This window comes from Lynx rufus, unplaced genomic scaffold, assembly GCF_022079265.1.
Source record: "Lynx rufus isolate CCGP_SWC_20201006 ecotype Redwood Valley unplaced genomic scaffold, mLynRuf1.p SCAF_17, whole genome shotgun sequence".
In the NCBI taxonomy this organism is placed as follows: domain Eukaryota; kingdom Metazoa; phylum Chordata; class Mammalia; order Carnivora; family Felidae; genus Lynx; species Lynx rufus.
This window is the reverse complement of record NW_025814831.1, coordinates 36,566,260-36,585,717: the sequence shown is the minus strand read 5'-3', so window position 1 is coordinate 36,585,717 and position 19,458 is coordinate 36,566,260. Positions and strand designations below refer to the sequence as shown.

Genomic DNA, 19,458 nt, shown 5'->3' with positions numbered 1-19,458 from the left:
AAAGATATTCTAAATGAGATTCTTATAAATTAATTTCATTATCTAATTCAAGTTAATATACAATGTGAAACCCACACAGTTCTGAATGAACGGACAGACTTTGTTCTAACAATAAAACATACATACAAGATGCCTAAGCATAATTTCCAGTTCCACCAGGCTCTTTTCATCATGTAAAAATTAACTATAAGTTTCTAATATTATTTAATAACTAAAATGTGAATTCTGTTGTGTTTGTCACCCTCAAAAATAATCCTTTATGTCCAGGAAATTAGGTTCAGCTCCCTGGAAAAGTATACATGTAGTCAAAACAGTATAACAAAAGCAAGAATATTATCTTCTTTCCTGCCACATCCTATTTAAGTAGTGTATACTTAAAAAATGGATAATGGAGGGGCGCCTGGGTGGTCCAGCCAATTTGTCATCCAACCTCTTGATTTTGGCTCAGGTCATGATCTCATGGTTTATGAGTTCAAGCTCTGTGACTGATAGCTCAGGGCCTGCTTGACATTCTCTCTCCCTCTTTCTCTGCTGTCCCCCTGCACACACTAGCATGTGCTCACTCTGTCTCTCTCTTTCTCTCTCTCTCAAAATAAGTAAATAAATAATGGATCCAAAGCAGAATGCCTATACATTTCTCAAGTACTTTGCAAGCAACAAGAAGAATAGAAGTATTAAATAAATATAGCTTAGCAAGTATTTATATACCATTTTCCAACTATTTGTTAGTTAAGAGACTTAAAAAGGCAGGACCTCAGTAATAATGACTGTTTTACATTGTAAAGCGGTAAAACTGATGATATACTCCGATCTCAAAATTTATCAATAACATTTAGATCATGAAGCTGAATGGTGGGGTCATCTACTAACTAGTTAAATTATTGTTTCCTACAATAGACTGTGGAATCTATATTAATTATAGTACTTTATATATTTAGTTCAGTTCATTTTGTTCAATTAAATACTTTATGTTTTTTATGTACCTGGGATCGTGGTTATTGCTGAAGCAACAGGATAAATAGGTTAAGGTTTATATCCATATTCCATATTTGTAGGGGAGACAGATACATACAAAAACAATTATAAACAGCTTGGTAAATGCAGTGATAGAGATACATAAATGGATGATTCTAAAAATTGCCCTATGTTCTAAGAGTTAAGTTCCTAAAATTTTAAATTCCTAAAAGCCAAAGTTTACTATATACCAGTTATTAATTCCCTATGTCCTATCTGGTATCACCTATTTGGGGAATATAGCCCTGCTGTCTTATATGTATCATGTGGCCACTCCTCCCTTCCTGCACATGTGTGCATGCGCACACACATACACACATATAATCACAGCTTTACAGGCCAGTGTGATAACCTGACTCTGGGAAACTAATCCTTTAGGCTGGGCTGTGCCAATAAGATTCTCTTTTGAGAGGTAATCCAATCTTCTAGGTGAGCACTCTAACTCTGGAGTCTGATGGATGTGGATTCTAACTCCTTCACTAGTCATCTATAAGTACTTCCCCTATAGGGTCAGTTTGGTAATTAAAAGAAATAATGTTCATAATGTTCATATATACTACCTAACACAGGCCTCAGTAAATGTTAATATTATTACAACACAGAGACTAGCTTATCTGAGGGTGAAACTAAATTGTAAAATCTGTAGACTGAAGCTGATATCTACAAGATGAGCCTTGAGCAAGAGAGGAGTTAATTAGCAGAAAGGAGGATGTAGCTGAGCCACACAGACCACGTGGCCACAGAAACATGGTGCGAATTACAGGTTTCCCGTCTCTTGAGGTACAGTTGTACTTCCTGCTTTTTGTTTCTTGGCAAATTCCCTTGTATTCTTTCAGTAATTTCCTTTTTACTTGAGCTAATTTGACTAGGTTTCTGTTCTTTGCAACCAGTGATCCTTGGCTTAAACAGTTTTCAATGAATATTTTTTTGTTGTTTGACATTGGTGAGAGGAAATAGTGCATACAAGATTTGTTCTATTAAAACAACTATGTAGTAATAGCTTCAGAACTCCAATATCCTTATTTTATGAATTCTACTCTAACCAATCAAGCATTATCAGCAGGCATAAGTAATATTCTATTCTTCCTACTCTTACCCTTTTCTGTTTCTATATATATCTACCTTTTATCTCCATATTGCAAGGAAAAGAAATAATAGTTTGTTGGTACACAAAGAAAAAGCATCCTTTAGAGCCAAAATGTAGCATAGTTTTATTATCTTATATATGTTATTTCCTGTGCATTGAAGCCTAAAAAAGGGCATTGGGGTCATAACACTGATTAATCCAGGTAAGTACTCTGATTTAACAGTTCTCAGTGACATTTTATAGGAGATAATAGTTGTCCTTTGTGCTGCCATGATATGAACATTCATATTTTACCCCAAACATATCATTTCTGGTTTAAGTTATCTTCTCTTGGGATAATGAGTTCTGTAAGAATTCTACCTATTGTGTAAAATTAGGCTTTATTTTATTTATTCCTTTTTAAAATGTTTATTTATTTTTGAGTGGCAGAGAGAGAGAGCACGAGCAGAGGAAGGGCAGAGAGAGCAGGAGACACAGAATCCAAAGCAGGCTCCAGGCTCTGAGCTGTCAGCACAGAGCCAGACATGGGGCTCAAACCCGTGAACTGTGAGATCTGGGATCATGACCTGAGCCGAGTCAGAGGCCCAACCCACTGAGCCATCCAGGCGCCCCTATTTTATTTATTCTTAAACTACTTCTTTCAAACACCATTGAAATATCCCTAATTCTAAGATGTGGTGAACACATTTTGAACACCTTGTTTAAATCTGACATTATTCCATGATTTTATACACTTTAAGCATATAACTCTCAGCTCTCATTTTTTTCAGGTAGATGAGAATCATCCTGTTGTCATTTGAAAGATTTCCATCCTCCTAAATATTATTTCTCTTTGTTCTTGAGATGTAGTGGTTTAACTGAATTTATTAATATATAAATACAATTGTGATTGTCCCCATTCATTTATGTTCAACTAAATGACCTATTGAATTGACTTAAAAATTACTTTGAGGGTGCCTCGGTGGCTCAGTTGGTTGAGCATCCGACTTCGGCTCAAGTCATGATCTCACAGTTCGTGGGTTCAAGCCCTGCGTTGGGCTCTGTGCAGACAGCTCAGAGCCTGGAGCCTGCTTTGGATTCTGTGTCTCTGTCTCTCTGCCCCTCTCCTGCTCACTCTCTCGCTCTCTCTCTCAAAAATAAGTAAATGTTAAATTACTTTGTATCACCTTTAAAAGTCCTTTCTCTGATCTTTTTTAATCTTTTAGAAATTCCACTGACATGAATAAAGTTAATTATTATAATAATCAAGGCTGAAATTTGTTTCTGAAAATATAAAATATTTGTATTTATTTTGTGATTCATTTTGGATAGCATCTGTTATTATAGCCTGAATTTTGGACCGTGTCATCAGAAGTAGATACTTCAATTAATAAAGTTTTTGGGAGCAAGTTGAAAGTTGTGCATTTTTATTTATTTGTAAATTTACCACTTAAGAAATGAAAGGAGGAAATATTTTTTTTTTTTAATTTTTTTTTTTTTTCAACGTTTATTTAGTTTTGGGACAGAGAGAGACAGCATGAACGGGGGAGGGGCAGAGAGAGAGGGAGACACAGAATCGGAAACAGGCTCCAGGCTCTGAGCCATCAGCCCAGAGCCTGACGCGGGGCTCGAACTCACAGACCGCGAGATCGTGACCTGGCTGAAGTCGGACGCTTAACCGACTGCGCCACCCAGGCGCCCCAAGGAGGAAATATTTTTTAAAAGCAGACATATTTTAGACTGCAAAATATTTTTGCTTTAATGTTGAATAGTTGAAAATAAGTATGTTAATGGATAATGAGAATGGTTTACACATTTAATAAATCTCCTTATGATAACTGCTTTTTAGATTCTTTGTTCTGAAGTAGGCTATTTCTCTTTCATGGAAAGGTTATTATATATTCTTATTAGGAAATAAGACTGTCATAGGTTGGCTGATTCACATTCTGTTTATAATCAAATTGTGAAGGTATTATTAAGTCTTAGCCATGAGCTGTAAGTTGACTAAAAAGCACCCTAATTGTTTCATACAAATAATTTAAATTTGAGATAATCTTTCTTTAGCTATTATTTTTGTTTCTTCGGGGCTCCTAGTATGAACCTAAAATGACAATGAATGAAGTTGTTTTGTTTAGTGACAATTTAATTGCTTAATATGTGTACATATGATCAGTGTTTAAAGTTTATGTCTTTTACTTAATATTAAATTTCTGGATCTAGTGCCTACTGTACAGAGAGATCTGGACCTTACCCATTGGTGTTTGCTCTCTTCCTTTGTCCCTGCCCCTCCCTCCTTTTTAAATAAATTCCATGCGAAGTCACTTTTGCTTTCTGTGAAACTGTAAGATAACGGAATAGGGTGGTGTAAATTTTCAAATTCTGGAATTAGAATGTTTGGCTTCAGCTCCTGTTTCTGACTGCTAGCTGGATGACCTTGAACAAGTTACTTAAATTCATCTGTAAAATGGGGATAAGAGGGTACTGACTTCACAAAGACTTTGTGGATTAATTGGGATAATGTATGGAAAACATTTAGTGTAATACCTGGCATGTAGTTGTTGCACAATAAATGTTAGCCTTTAATTAAAGTTGCTGATAGGGAGCTGAGCAGGAGAGCCATGGATGCAAGAGCTATTTTAGAAATAGCCTGCATGGGTCACTTAAAAGGAGTAAAGCATATGAAAAGAACAGATTCTGGACCCTCATCCCTGCCAGAATTTTTATGATTTGAAATGAACATAGGATTATGGTAAAATAATAGCCTCTGATTTGAAGATTTACCAGGTAAAACTTTGGGGCCTGTTGATAGATAACTACAGGTTAAAAAATATGTTGCAGATGATGAGAAATAGTAGATAACCTTCTTGGCAGGGAAGTGACAGAAGTATTCCTTTGCACATCCTAGTCTAGGTCCTAAAGAAGGTTGTGGTGGTGCTGTCCCTGTTTAAAGAATAAATGAAAAATGTCATGGGAACGATAGTGTGAAGTATTAAATCTGTACGAAGTATTATGTTTTGTAAGCAGTAACAAAAAAAGGACTACTTCTCATGGTCTCAGACATCTCCTTGCCCTATTTGCTACATTTGTCTTCCTCCTCCTTCCCCTTTGTGTGCTCCGTTAGTTAGTTCAGGTTTCATGCCTTTTGCCACAGAGTTCTTTCTCTTCGTATAGATATTCCCTGCTCTTCTCCCAGTTAAACCAGAAAGGGCAAAATACAGCCACTTTTTGAGTAATGTCTTTATAGTATTTATCTCAGCTATGTCACCAGAGGCTATAGATTGTAAAGTATTAGCTCTCTTCTTTCTAGAGACTTAACACAACCCAGAAGAGGAGAAAGGGAGGGTCAGCTAACTTATACCAGATTGGCAGCCACAGTGACAGCAGAAGCTGTGGCATGGCACATAAATCTATATCCCACCCCCCCATCTTTTTCCACTTTTTCCACAGTGGAAGTGAGGCAGGTGGGAAAGAAGACAGACTGTGCAGTCTGAGGTGGCAGCAAATTAAAGATGGGAATGGTGGCAGGGTGACTTTGGAGCTGCTAGTACTTTGTGGATTGGTTTGGCATACAAAATGAGGGAGATTTGCTACTCCAATCCCGGTTTTAGTAGAAGCCAAGATGTTTGTCTGTTTTATCAACAATTTGTATAGTGCTTTAGCACGTTGCTTACTACACTTGATTAAGTTGTCTTCTCTCCTAATATCCCATCTTAACTGTTTTCTTATGACTTCCAACACGACTGTATTTTCATTTTCTTCTCTCCCAGGATAGCCAGAAGTCCTACTTATAATTCTTGTGTTTTAGGGCATTAGGATTGACCTATACTCTATCATCAGGAAACTCAAATTAGGCCTTCCTGATTTAACCTTTGAGTGATAATTTAGCAGAAAAATCAAAAGGAGCTGTAAGTCCAAAATGAAACATTATATTCCTAACTCCAACCAAGTGCTAATCACAAAGGCTGCTATAAAATTGCCCCAAAGTAAAAGGGAACACAGCATGACAACAGACATCTCTGTGCTGTGAGATCCTGGTGGTATGTCAGTATACTCAGTCATCATTTTCAGGAATTCTCAAGGGATAAAAGTCTATTATTACCTGGAGGTCCTTCCTCCTGCCTGTTGCTTTCAAGGAGAGTAACATGTGGTGAAGGAATAAGAGGAATATGAAAGTGGAATTGTGATTTTTTTTTTTTTATGAGAATGGGGGAAAGAGAGTTTAGAGTTTGGCTCTTGAATAATGTGATGAAATTAAACTTTATCCTTTTTTTGTACTGCTTTCCATTCCTCTATTTTTTTGTCCCCCCCCCCCCCCACCCCATGAGAAAAGCTATAGTAGAATTCTTTGGGATCCTTTGAGTTAGGAGTTTCTAATTTAGGGAAAAGTACCAAATGATTAAAAAACAACTGAAAAACTCCCCCAAACCTCCATGTAGAGTTACTTGTTTTCACGGAAATTCTTCACATTTATTTCCATTTTTGCTTCCCATACAATTTTTTTCAAATGTTTGTTTGTTCTGGTTCAAATTTTTATTTAAACTCTAGTTAGTTAACATAGAGTATAATATTGGTTTCAGGAGTAGAATTCAGTGATTCATCACTTACATATAACACCCAATGCTCAACATACATGGAGTTATAGGACCTGTGCAATGTGAATCATCAGAGAAACTGTTGGCACTGTCCCATTTATGAGCAAGCTGTGGACTGTCTAGAATCTTAGCAAAGTGACTTATGTATGTATATAAAATTTAAATGACTAAATTTGTTTCAGAACATGCAGAATGACTGCAAGGAGCCTTCTGTTTAGTGAAATGAAGCAAAAAATCTCTTTGCTCTCTTTTCTTTTGATACTGTCCTGCCTGCATTATCCTGAACTGCATAACTCACTAAGATATTACGTATTTTCCATTAGCCGTTCTTTCAGTCCCCTATCCAGAGTTAAGTCTGTCAGAGTAACATTGAGGTCAGTGAACCATGAGTCTGGTTGCCTTTGCAAGGCATTTCTGTGCTAGTAAAAGCAGCAAATACCTCATAAGAATGCTGCACAATCATTCCCATAGTGTGATATGCTAATTCTTAAGAATGTTGCTAACACTGCACTTTGTTTCATATGATTGAATTTAGAACTTTCACTCAATTGGTTGAAGGCTTCAAACTGGCAGTAATAACAGTCTTTTGAGTTGTTGTTTAAGTAGAGCAGTGATGGAATTCATATGGCAAGCGACAGTTGCTCATTCAAGTTCAAGAAAAAAATCTCTGTCAGCCGCAATGGTTGAAAAACAAAAGGAAAGAAAGTAGCCCAGCTGTTTGCTTTTTAATAGTATATCTTTCCTTCGTGTTTTAGATGAGAGCAGAGCACAGTCATTCATTAAATGAAGGTATAAATATTAATGTCATCATTGTTAAAAATCCTGAAGAACAGACCTCACACATTTATGTGATTTTTTTTTTTTTAATGTCCATCTTATTGTGTCCAAGTAAAATCAAGAAAATCCCCTGGTCCCTGAAGGCGTCTCACCACAGCTAGTTAGCTTTCAGTCTTGATGTCCTTTTACTTGTGCCTCCTGTAACAAGTCTCCGAGAATTTAGTATGAATTTAATCAGCCATATTTGGCCACATAGTAGTAAATAAAATGTAAATCCCAGAAGTCCAAATAATCTTCGTGGATGTAATTTAAGCATACAAACTCTTTGCTGTGACATGAACGGGAAGTATTACTAGTTTAGACAACTTACTGCCATTCCGCGCTTTCAGCGTGGAACAGTCTTGTTCTTTGCTTTTAGTCAAGTTAGTAGTTATAGGATGTCAGAACTTTTAGGTAGCCAGAGTTGCTACCCTTCTATTTGAACATTTGTTGAATATTTTGAAAAGATAAAAGCTGCTTATTGTTCTGTTGCCTATGGTAAACAGTATGAATAAGATTTCCTTTGGGTGTAATATCTGTTTATATCTAGTATATTTGGGAGTATATGTTTGGCTCACTGAAATGGGCACTTTGATATGTTTTTCAGAGACTATGATATTTTAGCAAATAATCTTTTCCTTGGTCAAATTCTAGCTAGCTTCTTGAGAATTGTTCAACAGAATTGATCCTAGGGCAAAGAACTAACATTTTTTGAGAATTAGTATGTATCAGGCATTGTGCTCAGCTTTTTCCATGTAATAAATCATCCTTAAAATAACTCAGTGAGTAAGATACTGTAATTAATCCCATTTTCCAGATGAATAAGTTGCTATTATCAATGCCATTTTCCAGATGAAGAAACTGGGGTGAAGTTAAATACAACTTATCCAAAGGTGCACAACTGTGAAGTGATAGAGTATTTGAACAGTAGTTTTTGTCCTAACAAAGCCCATACCTGTAATCACTATGCACTATATACATGTGAATAGGCTTTTGCTTGACCATATTTGTTTGATGTCTCTCCTTGTTCTAGCCTCAACTAGGGCCATGAATCTCAGCAGCTGACACAGTCTGTGGAAAGGCTGTTGGGTGTGATGACATTTACTAACTATAACCATTCAAGGCCACCCTTAGGAAGGGAATTAAAACCTCATTCTACCCCTCTACACCTAGTTGAGAGAAGCCTGGACCTATGTGGATATTGAGGGCAACCTTCTTAAGAGTCTTGAGACCATAAAGCAAACAGCTTTTTTTGGTTGAGAATTGCCAAAAAGTTACTAATAATCCCTACCTCACCCCAAGTGAAATTTGAGTTCCAGGTAGTGATGTCTTATTGGAGATTTTTCTCAACTGGCAACCCTATTCCAAACTTCTTTACCTTGACCATTTTGGCTGTCTGAGGTTTATCTTCAAGAGATTCCACCCCCACTTCCCACCCTCCAGTTTAGTTGTGTTTCTTTCACAAGTCACTGAGTAGCAACTGAAGAAAGAAGACAGTAAATACAGAAGAAATCTCATGGACTAGGACCCAAAATCTTTTCCACCCCTGAAATGTTTTTCATGATAGCAGAACCTATTCATTCATTGTAGATGTTAAGACCTTCCTATTGAAGTCTACTGATGATTAATAATTCTAATTGACTAATTCCAGGGTAGGGTCTCTGTCTTAGGGCACAAGGAATGATAATAGACTAATGCTTTTAAATGGAGTTGCCATGAATTCCTAGAGGGACTTGCCTGCAGCTGTGGACATCCTCCCTGTCAAAGAGTTATCTATGCTACTGGCAGAGGGCTATAAGTGTACCAGCAAGCCTATTGAGTCTTCCCTGCCTTTGGCAGAGAATGACCATATGGACCAGAATTAGCAACAAGAGGAGGTAGTCTTGAAAATGAGTCCCTGAAATAATTAATAGTGGTCATATCAGTTCAAGTTGAGCTGAGCTGTCAATTGTATAATTCCTAGGCTAGTTTGCTCTGATTCTTTACAAATGCATAGTGCTGACTTTTGTATGACTTGCACATATAAAACATTCTCTTGCTGGAAAGTTAATGCAGTGCTTTTTTTTTTTTTTAACACTAACATCTTAATAGAATGACAAGGCACTCTTGATTGATCAAAGGGGAACATACTTAAATGCTTCGAAATATATACATACAGTTTTCAGAAAGCAGAATGCAATATAAGTAATGTGGTAAACAATAGAGCCTAATCCTGGCCCTTTTATTTAGCTGTATTATTACTTTGAGAAATTCGCTTAACCTCTCTAGTTTGTTTCCTCTGTAAAATGAGAGATTTAAGTAAATCTGTGTTTCTCAAACTCTGAATCTACCACAGATTACTAGAGATTAATTTAGGTGGCATATGTGAGATAATTTCAGACAGTTTCCTGATAAAAGATTAAAACAAACATCGAGTTGAATAGTTGAAAAAGTTATTTCTTTTTCAGCCCTTCTGATTATGTCAGACAAATTCTCAATTTGGTGTCAGGAAATCTTTGCAATAGTTCTTTAACACTGGATAATTGTTTGGGGGTGGAGATGGGTGGGAACAGGCACGGGGAATCCTCCAATTCCTCAAGACGTTCTATAGAAGGGTAATTAATTCCATTCCTTCAAAGGAGAAAGTGCTGCAGTGCTTTTTTTGCTTCTGTCTACCTCATTTCCCTTCCACTTGAAAGGAAAGTAGTGTGTACAACTGGTGAGTTTAGGGGGAGGAACAAATGTGTGAGACATAGCCCTGTCTGGCTTCTCTCATGGCACAGCCCATTCTCAGAAGGCATGCTCTTCCTCCTCCCCAGTGTACTAGGCCTTGCTTGACAGACTCATTTTAGGATTGGGATTGGGTGGAAACTATTAGAAAACCCATAAGGCCGTAAATTCAAAGAATAAACTACATTCTTTACTTCATCCTTATTGGTAATCAAGCTGATATTTTGATTGCCATTTTATTCTCTCTGTCTCTCATTTGGTTTGAAACTCATAGGAGATGTAAGGGGAAAAGCAATTATACACCCCTTTAACCTCACTGATAATCTCTTCTTTTAATAGAAATCTGGCCTGAGCTCAAGGCCCTTCATAGGCAATAGTATCTATATAGAATTTAATGATATGGTTTCATTTTTAGTGAAGTTATACTTCTAGTTGCCATCTATAAAATAAATTCATGTAAGTTTTAAAATGAATTTTTAAAACATTAATACAGATAATACATGGATATGGTAAAAATTATAAAGTGAATACATAAATGACTAAAGTTTAGAAACCACTAAGCATTGATCATTTCTAATCTAGGATCTGTTCCAGATTTAAATTCTTTTGAATATAAATGCCAGTAGAATAAAAAATGTTGGGTGGTAAACCAAGTAAAAAAAGGGACCTTCTAACCATAGCATATACTATGTTATTTTCATTTGTTTTAAAATATATCATTACTGAGGAAGCTAACCTTTTTCTTCATTAATAAATACCCTTTTCTTAATATTTTACTAGGCAGTTGAGTATTGATATCTTTTTGATAACACGTTTTTTTGGTGATGGTATTTTATTTTATTTTATTTTTCTTCCACGAAAGTGGTCAGTTCTGGGTGAGGTTTTTCGAACTAGAAATCTTGGAGGACACGAACCATGCTATCACTGTATACTCTACCTCATACAGTGTTTGGCATATAGCAGTGTTCAATAAATATTTGAACAAGTGAAGTGAATGCATGAATGAAGAATGAACAAAGAACCAACAAAAATAAACTACATTCTCTGTCTTGAAGATATAGGCATAGTTTCGATTTATTTCTTAAAGCTGTCAATAGGACTAGCTGTAAGAAAGTTGAGGCCTTGGGGCAATCAGTGAAAGACAGAGCTACTTAAACAGAGCATTTAGAATAACACTGTTAGAGGGGCGCCTGAGTGGCTCAGTTGGTTAAGTGACCGACTTCAGCTCAGGTCATGATCTCATGGTTTGTGAGTTCAAGCCCCGCGTCTGGCTCAGCACTGACAGCTCAGAGCCTGAATCCCGTTTTGGATTCTGTGTCTCCCTCTCACTCTGCCCCTCCCCCTCTCACTCTGCCCCTCCCCTGCTCACACTCTCTCTTTCCTTCAAAAGTAAATAAACATTAAAAAAAAAAGAAGAAGAAGAAGAACCGTGTTAGAAAGAAATCTCAAAAAGAAGGTAGCCCTATTAATTTTGCTTTTATTTATGGTCATATAAAAGAAGTTAGATTGTTTCTTTCTTTCTCTCCTTTTTATAAAAAAGAACTGTTTTCTCTTCCTTTTTTTCCTCTCATTCATGTGCTATGTCTCTTATCATGTCCATATCACAGAAAGCACCCAATTTCTCTTGCCTTTGGGAGATTATTAGAGCTTAATTTAAAGTGCAGCTTACTCTTTCCCCATACACTCTTAATTATAGTATCTTGTCTGATAAAGGTGCCCACCTCTGTCTTAACCAGTACCCCAGATGAACTGCAGTGCTGGTGGTAAATTTTTTTAGTGACATCTATTCATGCAACAAATGTCATGTTTCAAGGGCTTTGTTCTAAGAGTCCTGAAATGAGTTTTACATGTCAGAGAGAGAGAATATTAACCAGACATTTTTAATTTTTAGTTATGCCAACCAACTTTCTTATAATCACGTAGTTTGAGTGATTACATTCCCAGATGATGAGATTTACTATAAAACACTTTGCATATATGCAGAAAAACAGAATTTGAGGACTGTGTTCCATTCTGGTGAATACATTTTAAAAGTCTTCTAGGTTTATTCTCTACAAGTGCATTCTTTCTTTAATGGTCCAGTGATTAACTGGAATTATTTTGTATATTCAGGTTAATATTTTCTGTTATTGAAATTTTAATTCAGTACATTTTATATTTATAAAATTTCTCTGCCTGGTATCTTCATGTCTTCTAGTTACTACTATGTGGTCTTCGATATCTAAGGTTGCTGGCTTAGGGGCGGGCGCCTGGGTGGCTCAGTCGGTTGGGCGTCCAACTTCGGCTCAGGTCATGATCTCACTGCTTGTGAGTACGAGCCCCGGGTCTGGCTTTGTACTGACAGCTCAGAGCCTGGAGCCTGCTTCAGATTCTGTGTCCCACTCTCTGCCCCTCCCTCACTCATGCTCTGTTTCTCTCTCTCTCTTAAGAATAAATAAAACATTAAAAAAATAATAAAGTAATTAAAATAAAGTTGCTGGCTTATCCCATTTTGGGTTGTTCTTGTCATTGCATTATAAAATTGATAGAACAGCAGTATCATTAATGATATATAGAAGTTGGATTCTGAAATTAATCATCATCTACAAAAATTAGCATCTAATCTCTATTCTAATTTTAATTTAATGTCCAGATAAACAATCAACATAAATTTTATTGTTATCATCATTGAAAACATAATAGATAATTTGGCCAAGAAAAAAAAAGACTTTAGAATTACCATTTTTTTTTCTTTAAAAGATATAACTGCTTGGCTTATAATTGTAATCTTTAGGTATCTCTAGAGTCATGGTGCTCTGTCATGAAATTAATGAAAGAGCCATTTGCTATAATGACAATCTGGAAGTTTTGAGAATACTTTATTGTCTGGTTCAAAAACAAAAATGATGACAGAAAACAGAACTTTGCCTAGCTGGCTGTGTTCACTAGCAATATGGTTATTCTCTGATTAGATTCTTTGAGTGCTGGGTGCATCCTTATCTGCGGTATGAGGTGTTGAGATGGCAGCATGTTATGACAGGGAAAAAAAAAAAAGATCATGGACTTGAGAAGCAGACCAACCTAAATGGGAAATTTAGCTCTGTCACTTTTGTGCTAGTACCTTGAGCAAGTTACTTAACTGCGTCTGTGATACTGCTTTAGAGTTGCAATGAGGATGAAAGCATCCAGAGTGAGTTCTCCAATGGTAATTGTATGAGAAGTACAGTGTGGTGATGATATGTTTTGATATTCTCACAGGTGAAGTAAAGGACAAAAATGTTCAGGTGGTTGAGCTCCCCATTGTAGACAGTCTTCATCCTCGTCCACCATATTTGCCCCTGGCTGTACCAGAAGACCTTGCAGATCGGCTTGTACGAGTCCATGGTGATCCTGCAGTGTGGTGGGTGTCCCAGTTTGTCAAGTACTTGATCCGCCCACAACCTTGGCTGGAAAAGGAAATAGAAGAGACTACTAAGAAGCTTGGCTTCAAACATCCAGTTATTGGGTAAGAATCTGATTTATTCCTCTCATAATGTGATGTTGTAGTAGCAGAGATATGTGTACTTTACAATATATTGTGAACTTTATGATATAGTTTAATTTTCAAGCCATACCCTAAAACAGATGTTCCAGAGTTCACCTTAGGTCATAGGGAGATCATTCTCCCTTTGTTCACTTAGAACAGTTGAGTTGTCATACTCTGTTACCCCCATTCGCTTATTTATTCATTCAACAAATATATTAAACCCTTATTTCTGAAATTACCTGTCTCTTCTGAGGAAAACAACAAAATTGTATTTTATTGAGAGTAGTTTGGATACTATACATGACTCCTATCTTATCCTAACAAGACCATGAGATGAAGCTATCACATTTATAGCTTTTCTTTTTTTTTTTTTATTTTTTTTAAATTTTTTTTTTTTTCAACGTTTATTTATTTTTGGGACAGAGAGAGACAGAGCATGAACGGGGGAGGGGCAGAGAGAGAGGGAGACACAGAATCAGAAACAGGCTCCAGGCTCTGAGCCATCAGCCCAGAGCCTGACGCGGGGCTCGAACTCCCGGACCGCGAGATCGTGACCTGGCTGAAGTCGGACGCTTAACCGACTGCGCCACCCAGGCGCCCCATATTTATAGCTTTTCTATTGTACTTTTTGTTAGGCTTCATTGATTACCACTGATGATTATTTTGCATTTTTTGGTGTTCTGTTTTCTGGCCTGGAAGCTGTTTTGATAATAAAAATAGTATTTATAATGTAAGATAATGTTAAAATTATTATTTAAAATTATCTCTTGGCCCACTTGGGACTTACCATGTACATATGCATTCAGCCTCATGCTTATGTTCAAGAAGATATATCAGGAAATCCTACCACCAAGAAGAATACAAAGAAGCATCTTTGTGCATAAGCTTGTGCTCCTATACACATACATAAAAAGTTATGGAAAGAGGAATTTTCCTGGGTCCGGGTGGCAGATTTCATACCATGGGAAAATGTTGTTTGCCTAATGGAAAGAGTACTGGACTGAGATTTAAGTAACCTAGGTAATATTCCTGGATTTTTTCTAATTCTAGACCAAGTTACTTAATAATAGTATTGGGCTTTGATTTTTTCCATCTGTAAAATAGGGAAGGTAATACCTGCCCTAAAAGTGATGTGATAAGAAGGATAAAAGGAAGGATTTTAGTTCAGTGGAAAAAATGCACTGTAAAATATTACCTTTCAGAAAGACTGATGCTAAAATCATTTCTAAAAATAGACTTGTAGGCTAGACTATGACATTCTGTAGCTTATACTGTTTGTAATAAAGTCAGCTATTGATTAATATTAATATAGGTGTTGATTTATTCACTTATTTGCAGAACATTTATTGAACACCTGCTACTGTGGGGACAGAGATTAATTTTTTTTTAATGGCTCCTTCTAGCTTATTACAGTCTGTTGGAAAAGAGACATATACAGCTAACATTATATGGGCAGAATGTGATAAATACCCTTAGAGAAGTATAAAAATTATTATGAGAGTTCAGGGAAGGAGGAAAGTCTTCATAGCTTCCGTGTTTAAACAGGATCTTGATAGGTAAAAGAATAGTAATTAAATTACCAAAATACCTTCAACTGCATTATCTCATTGATCCTATAACACAGTCCTATGAAAAGAGTAGAGATAGCTGTCTTATAGGTTAGGAAACTAAAGGGAAGAAAATCTCAGCCCAGAGTTCCAGAGTTAATAAAGGCAAAGCCAGGACTAAAAACCATCTTAACTTTGCTTGGAAGCTTTCCTGTAGTTTGGCATGGCCTAGTTATTCATGGACCATACATCATATTGAGAGTTGGCCAAATACAGAAAATTGCAGTACCAGAGACAATTGAGTTATTTGTACATTGAGGTAGTGTGCTGGAATGAAAGAGAAGGGTGCTCGAATTCAAGAATCTGGGGGTCCCATCTAACTTCTACTACTAACAAGTTGTGTGACTTTGGGCAGCGTACTTGATCATTCCAGGTCTTCATTGATTGCCACTCTTTCCTCATTTGTTTAAAACTAAAAAAAAACTAAGATGGTATGTAAGGTTTCTACTTACATGATACTAAACAATTAGATTTTTGTGTCCACACAACATTCAATCATTTATTCATTATATTTGGTGCTATTGGAAATAAATAAAATCACATTCCCTGCCCTGAAAGAGCTTGATAATTTGATATAGATGACCCTTGAACAATACAGGGTTAGGACTGCTGACCCCCACCCCCCATGCAGTTGAAATTCCATGTATAACTTGACTCCTCCAAAACTTAACTACTAATAGCCTACTGTTGGCTGGAAGCCTTACCAATGACATAAACAGTCAGTTAACATATATTTTGAATGCTATATGTATTATATACTGTATTCTTACAATAAAATAAGCTAGAGAAAAAGTGTTATTAGAAAATCATAAGGAAGACAAAATACATTTACAGTACTGTAATGTAAAAGATCTGTGTATAAGCGGACCTGCACAGTTCAAACCCGTGTTGTTGAAGAGTCAACTGTAGTGAAAGTCAGGCAAGTACACAAAGAACTTTTACTTTTGTGAGGACTGGGTTGAAAAGTATGAGAAACCAGCCGCCTCTTGCCTTATGTTGTCTTTTTGTTCATTAATATGTCTTCAGAAGCATCAGTTTCCTTAAATGTCTGAAAAACTTACATTAAATTAAAATGATTTCTCATATCCTTCACCGGACTAATATTCTGAGTCTTCCATGGAGACTCCATTATGCCCCTCTCAAAATTCTTGATCCAGGCCTAATTTCAGTAGTACTTGGAGACTTGAAAAGATTTCTCAGTAGTACTCTGCCAGTACTTCCTATGCTCCTCTTCCTTTGATTCTTCCTTCCATTATTACAGTTCTTCTTTGTTTTTATTTTCATTTTCATTTTCCTATCTCCCACCCAACATCTTCCCTTGTGTCTTAGTCTTCATATGTATAGAAGTTACTGACCCTTATTTTAAATGTTAGAGCTAAAGAAAGTACATGATGAAATCAGTATCAAACAGTGTTTCTTCTTATAAACTTTTCATTGAAATTCAGTGGAATTGTTTATCCCTGTGGAGCCCAGTGAACAATTCCAATTTCCTGAGAGAGAAGCAGTGATTAAGAAGGATGTGGGAAGGAAACAACGATAGGATACGTGTAAATATAAAGGTGTGCATATCTAGACTGTAGTCTGGAAGGCAGAGGATACCCATGAAGATATCAGATTAGCTGCAGTGAAAACAGATCTGCCTTCCAGATTCACAATAAAAAGCTGGGCTTAGGCTCGACCTAAGGCCTGCCTATATACCATGGCCTAAAGGGAAACAAATTTACTTTTTTCTTTTTCCCACATATAAATAGTGGTTTAGTAATTTGGTGAGGGGTGGGGAGGATGCAGGAAGGGCAAATTTAAGGAGAGTTTTAATTTATGAAAGTAAACTATGATCATTATTATTTTCATTGCAATTACTTTGAAAGCACTAAGATGGGAGGAAAATACTGTGAAAGTCAACACAGGACGATGTAAATCTTTGTCCCCAGTTTTACAGTTTTAGAACTTTTTTACAATAGGACAGATGAGATCAATACCTACTTGTGTTTGACAGCATGAAAAACAGCAAAAGGAAATTCATTATGCATATAACAAAAGGGGTAGAATGTCTCTGTGAACTTAGAATAGTAAGAATTCTTTTTTTTTTTTTTAAATTTTTTTTTTTCAACGTTTATTTATTTTTGGGACAGAGAGAGACAGAGCATGAACGGGGGAGGGGCAGAGAGAGAGGGAGACACAGAATCGGAAACAGGCTCCAGGCTCCGAGCCATCAGCCCAGAGCCCGACGCGGGGCTCGAACTCACGGACCGCGAGATCGTGACCTGGCTGAAGTCGGACGCTTAACCGACTGCGCCACCCAGGCGCCCCATAGAATAGTAAGAATTCTTAAAAGGTTTGCCTGCCTTGATTGTGCATTAGGAAGAATTCTTGAAGGTCTGTGTTTTCCTCAGACAATTTTCAATTCTATAAGCTGGCAGTTATAGTAACTATACAGGGTAAAATGAAGAATGAGAGAAGTTGGCATCAAATGCTGTAAACAATATATTTAATATTCTGTAATAACAACTGTGAATCTTGGTATCATTTGTTGCCAAAAATCTTAAAAAGTTATATCCAGTTTTTTCTGGGAGGCTGGTAGGTATTTTGCTGCTTATATGGAGTATAACTCTGGAATCTTCCACTTATTCTACTGTTCTTAGATATGCTAATTACTTTCTTTATAAGAAAGCATTCTTCTAAAGCTTATTTTCTAATTCTCCTTGTATTGTGTTAACATGCAAATATATTTAGAATGTATGTGTTTGAATTTTTAAAACATTTTAATTTTTCTAATGGCAAAAATGAAAAAAAAATTGGTTTAAAATGTCTGTGATGCCACCATAAATAAAGGTATAAAGTTGAGTAGCCTAAAAGTACACAGTGGATCAGAGGATCAGAACATTATCAGCAGAGTCTGACTTTCTCCCTTTTCCCCCCCAGAGTACACGTCAGACGTACAGACAAAGTAGGAACAGAAGCAGCCTTCCATCCCATTGAGGAATACATGGTACACGTTGAAGAACATTTTCAGCTTCTCTCTCGCAGAATGCAAGTGGATAAACGAAGAGTATATTTGGCGACGGATGACCCTTCTTTATTAAAGGAGGCAAAAACAAAGTAAGTTAAATGAACTAGTGATTCTAGACCAGGACTCTTTTTCAGTTGAAAGGAATCCTTAATTCCCATGACTTGTCATTCTTGTTATGATATTATTACTAATTATTGGAGTTTTTTTAATTCAAACAACTGTGTACCTTTGTGACTGTTAATATAATCAAAGAGTATTTGAGGTGCCAGTAAGGTGTATATTTCATTCTGAAGCCTCTTCTCTTGGTGTGTAGGCAGCTGCCATCTTGCTGTGTACTCACATGACCTTTCTGTGTGTTTGGAAGAGAGAGCAAGCTTTCTGGTGTCTCTTCCTGTGGGGGCATTAATTCTATCATGAGGGCCCCATTCTCATGCACTTTATTTAATCCTAATCATCTCCCAAAGGCCCCCTATCCAAATACTATCACAGCTCAAACATAGGTATTCTAGGGGGACACAAACATTCAGTCCATAACTCTAACCAACTCTATAGGACTGATAGCAATAAAACATACCAGGTGCTTGCCTTTTTTGCTCTCACTATCTTCACTAGCAATTAATGGGCAACTGAAACATATGTAAAATATGTGTGAGTTGGGGTGCCTGAGTGGCTTAGTCAGTTGAGCGTCTGACTTCGGCTCAGGTCATGATCTCGTGGTTTGTGAGTCCGAGCCTCATGTCAGGTTCTGTGCTGACGGCTCGGAGCCTGGAGCCTGCTTTGGATTCTGTGTCTTCCTCTCTCTCTGCCCTTCCCCTTCATATGCTCTGCTCATGCTCTGTCTCTCTCTGTCTCTCAGAAATAAATAAATGTTAAAAAAAATTTTTTTTAAATACGTGTAAGTGTTCATCTTAGAAAAAAAATTCTGGAACTTGGAAGTTATATTAAAGAAAAATAAAGAATCAGAAGATAAGTTTTAAAAGTGGAAGAGTAAGAACTGCTAGTATGTATTGAACAGTAAAACAGTAATCTGTCATTTATAGAGCATGCCTATATTTCAGGCACTGTGTTAGGTGCTGGCGATTCCGTGATAAGCAAGATAACTCTGCTCTCAAGGAATTCCCAATCTAGTGGGGGAACAG

General features: G+C 36.7%; 1 protein-coding gene across 6 annotated transcripts in view; it reads left to right on the top strand.

Annotated features, from left to right (window-relative positions):
- Positions 1-19,458, top strand: part of FUT8 (fucosyltransferase 8) — a 409,669-nt gene that overhangs the window by 376,002 nt on the left and 14,209 nt on the right. For all 6 annotated transcript variants that reach the window (XM_047079496.1, XM_047079498.1, XM_047079500.1 and 3 more), the window contains 2 exons: positions 13,435-13,681; positions 18,232-18,408. In XM_047079496.1, the coding sequence (XP_046935452.1) occupies positions 13,435-13,681; positions 18,232-18,408 (424 nt within the window). The remainder of the gene's footprint in view (positions 1-13,434; positions 13,682-18,231; positions 18,409-19,458) is intronic.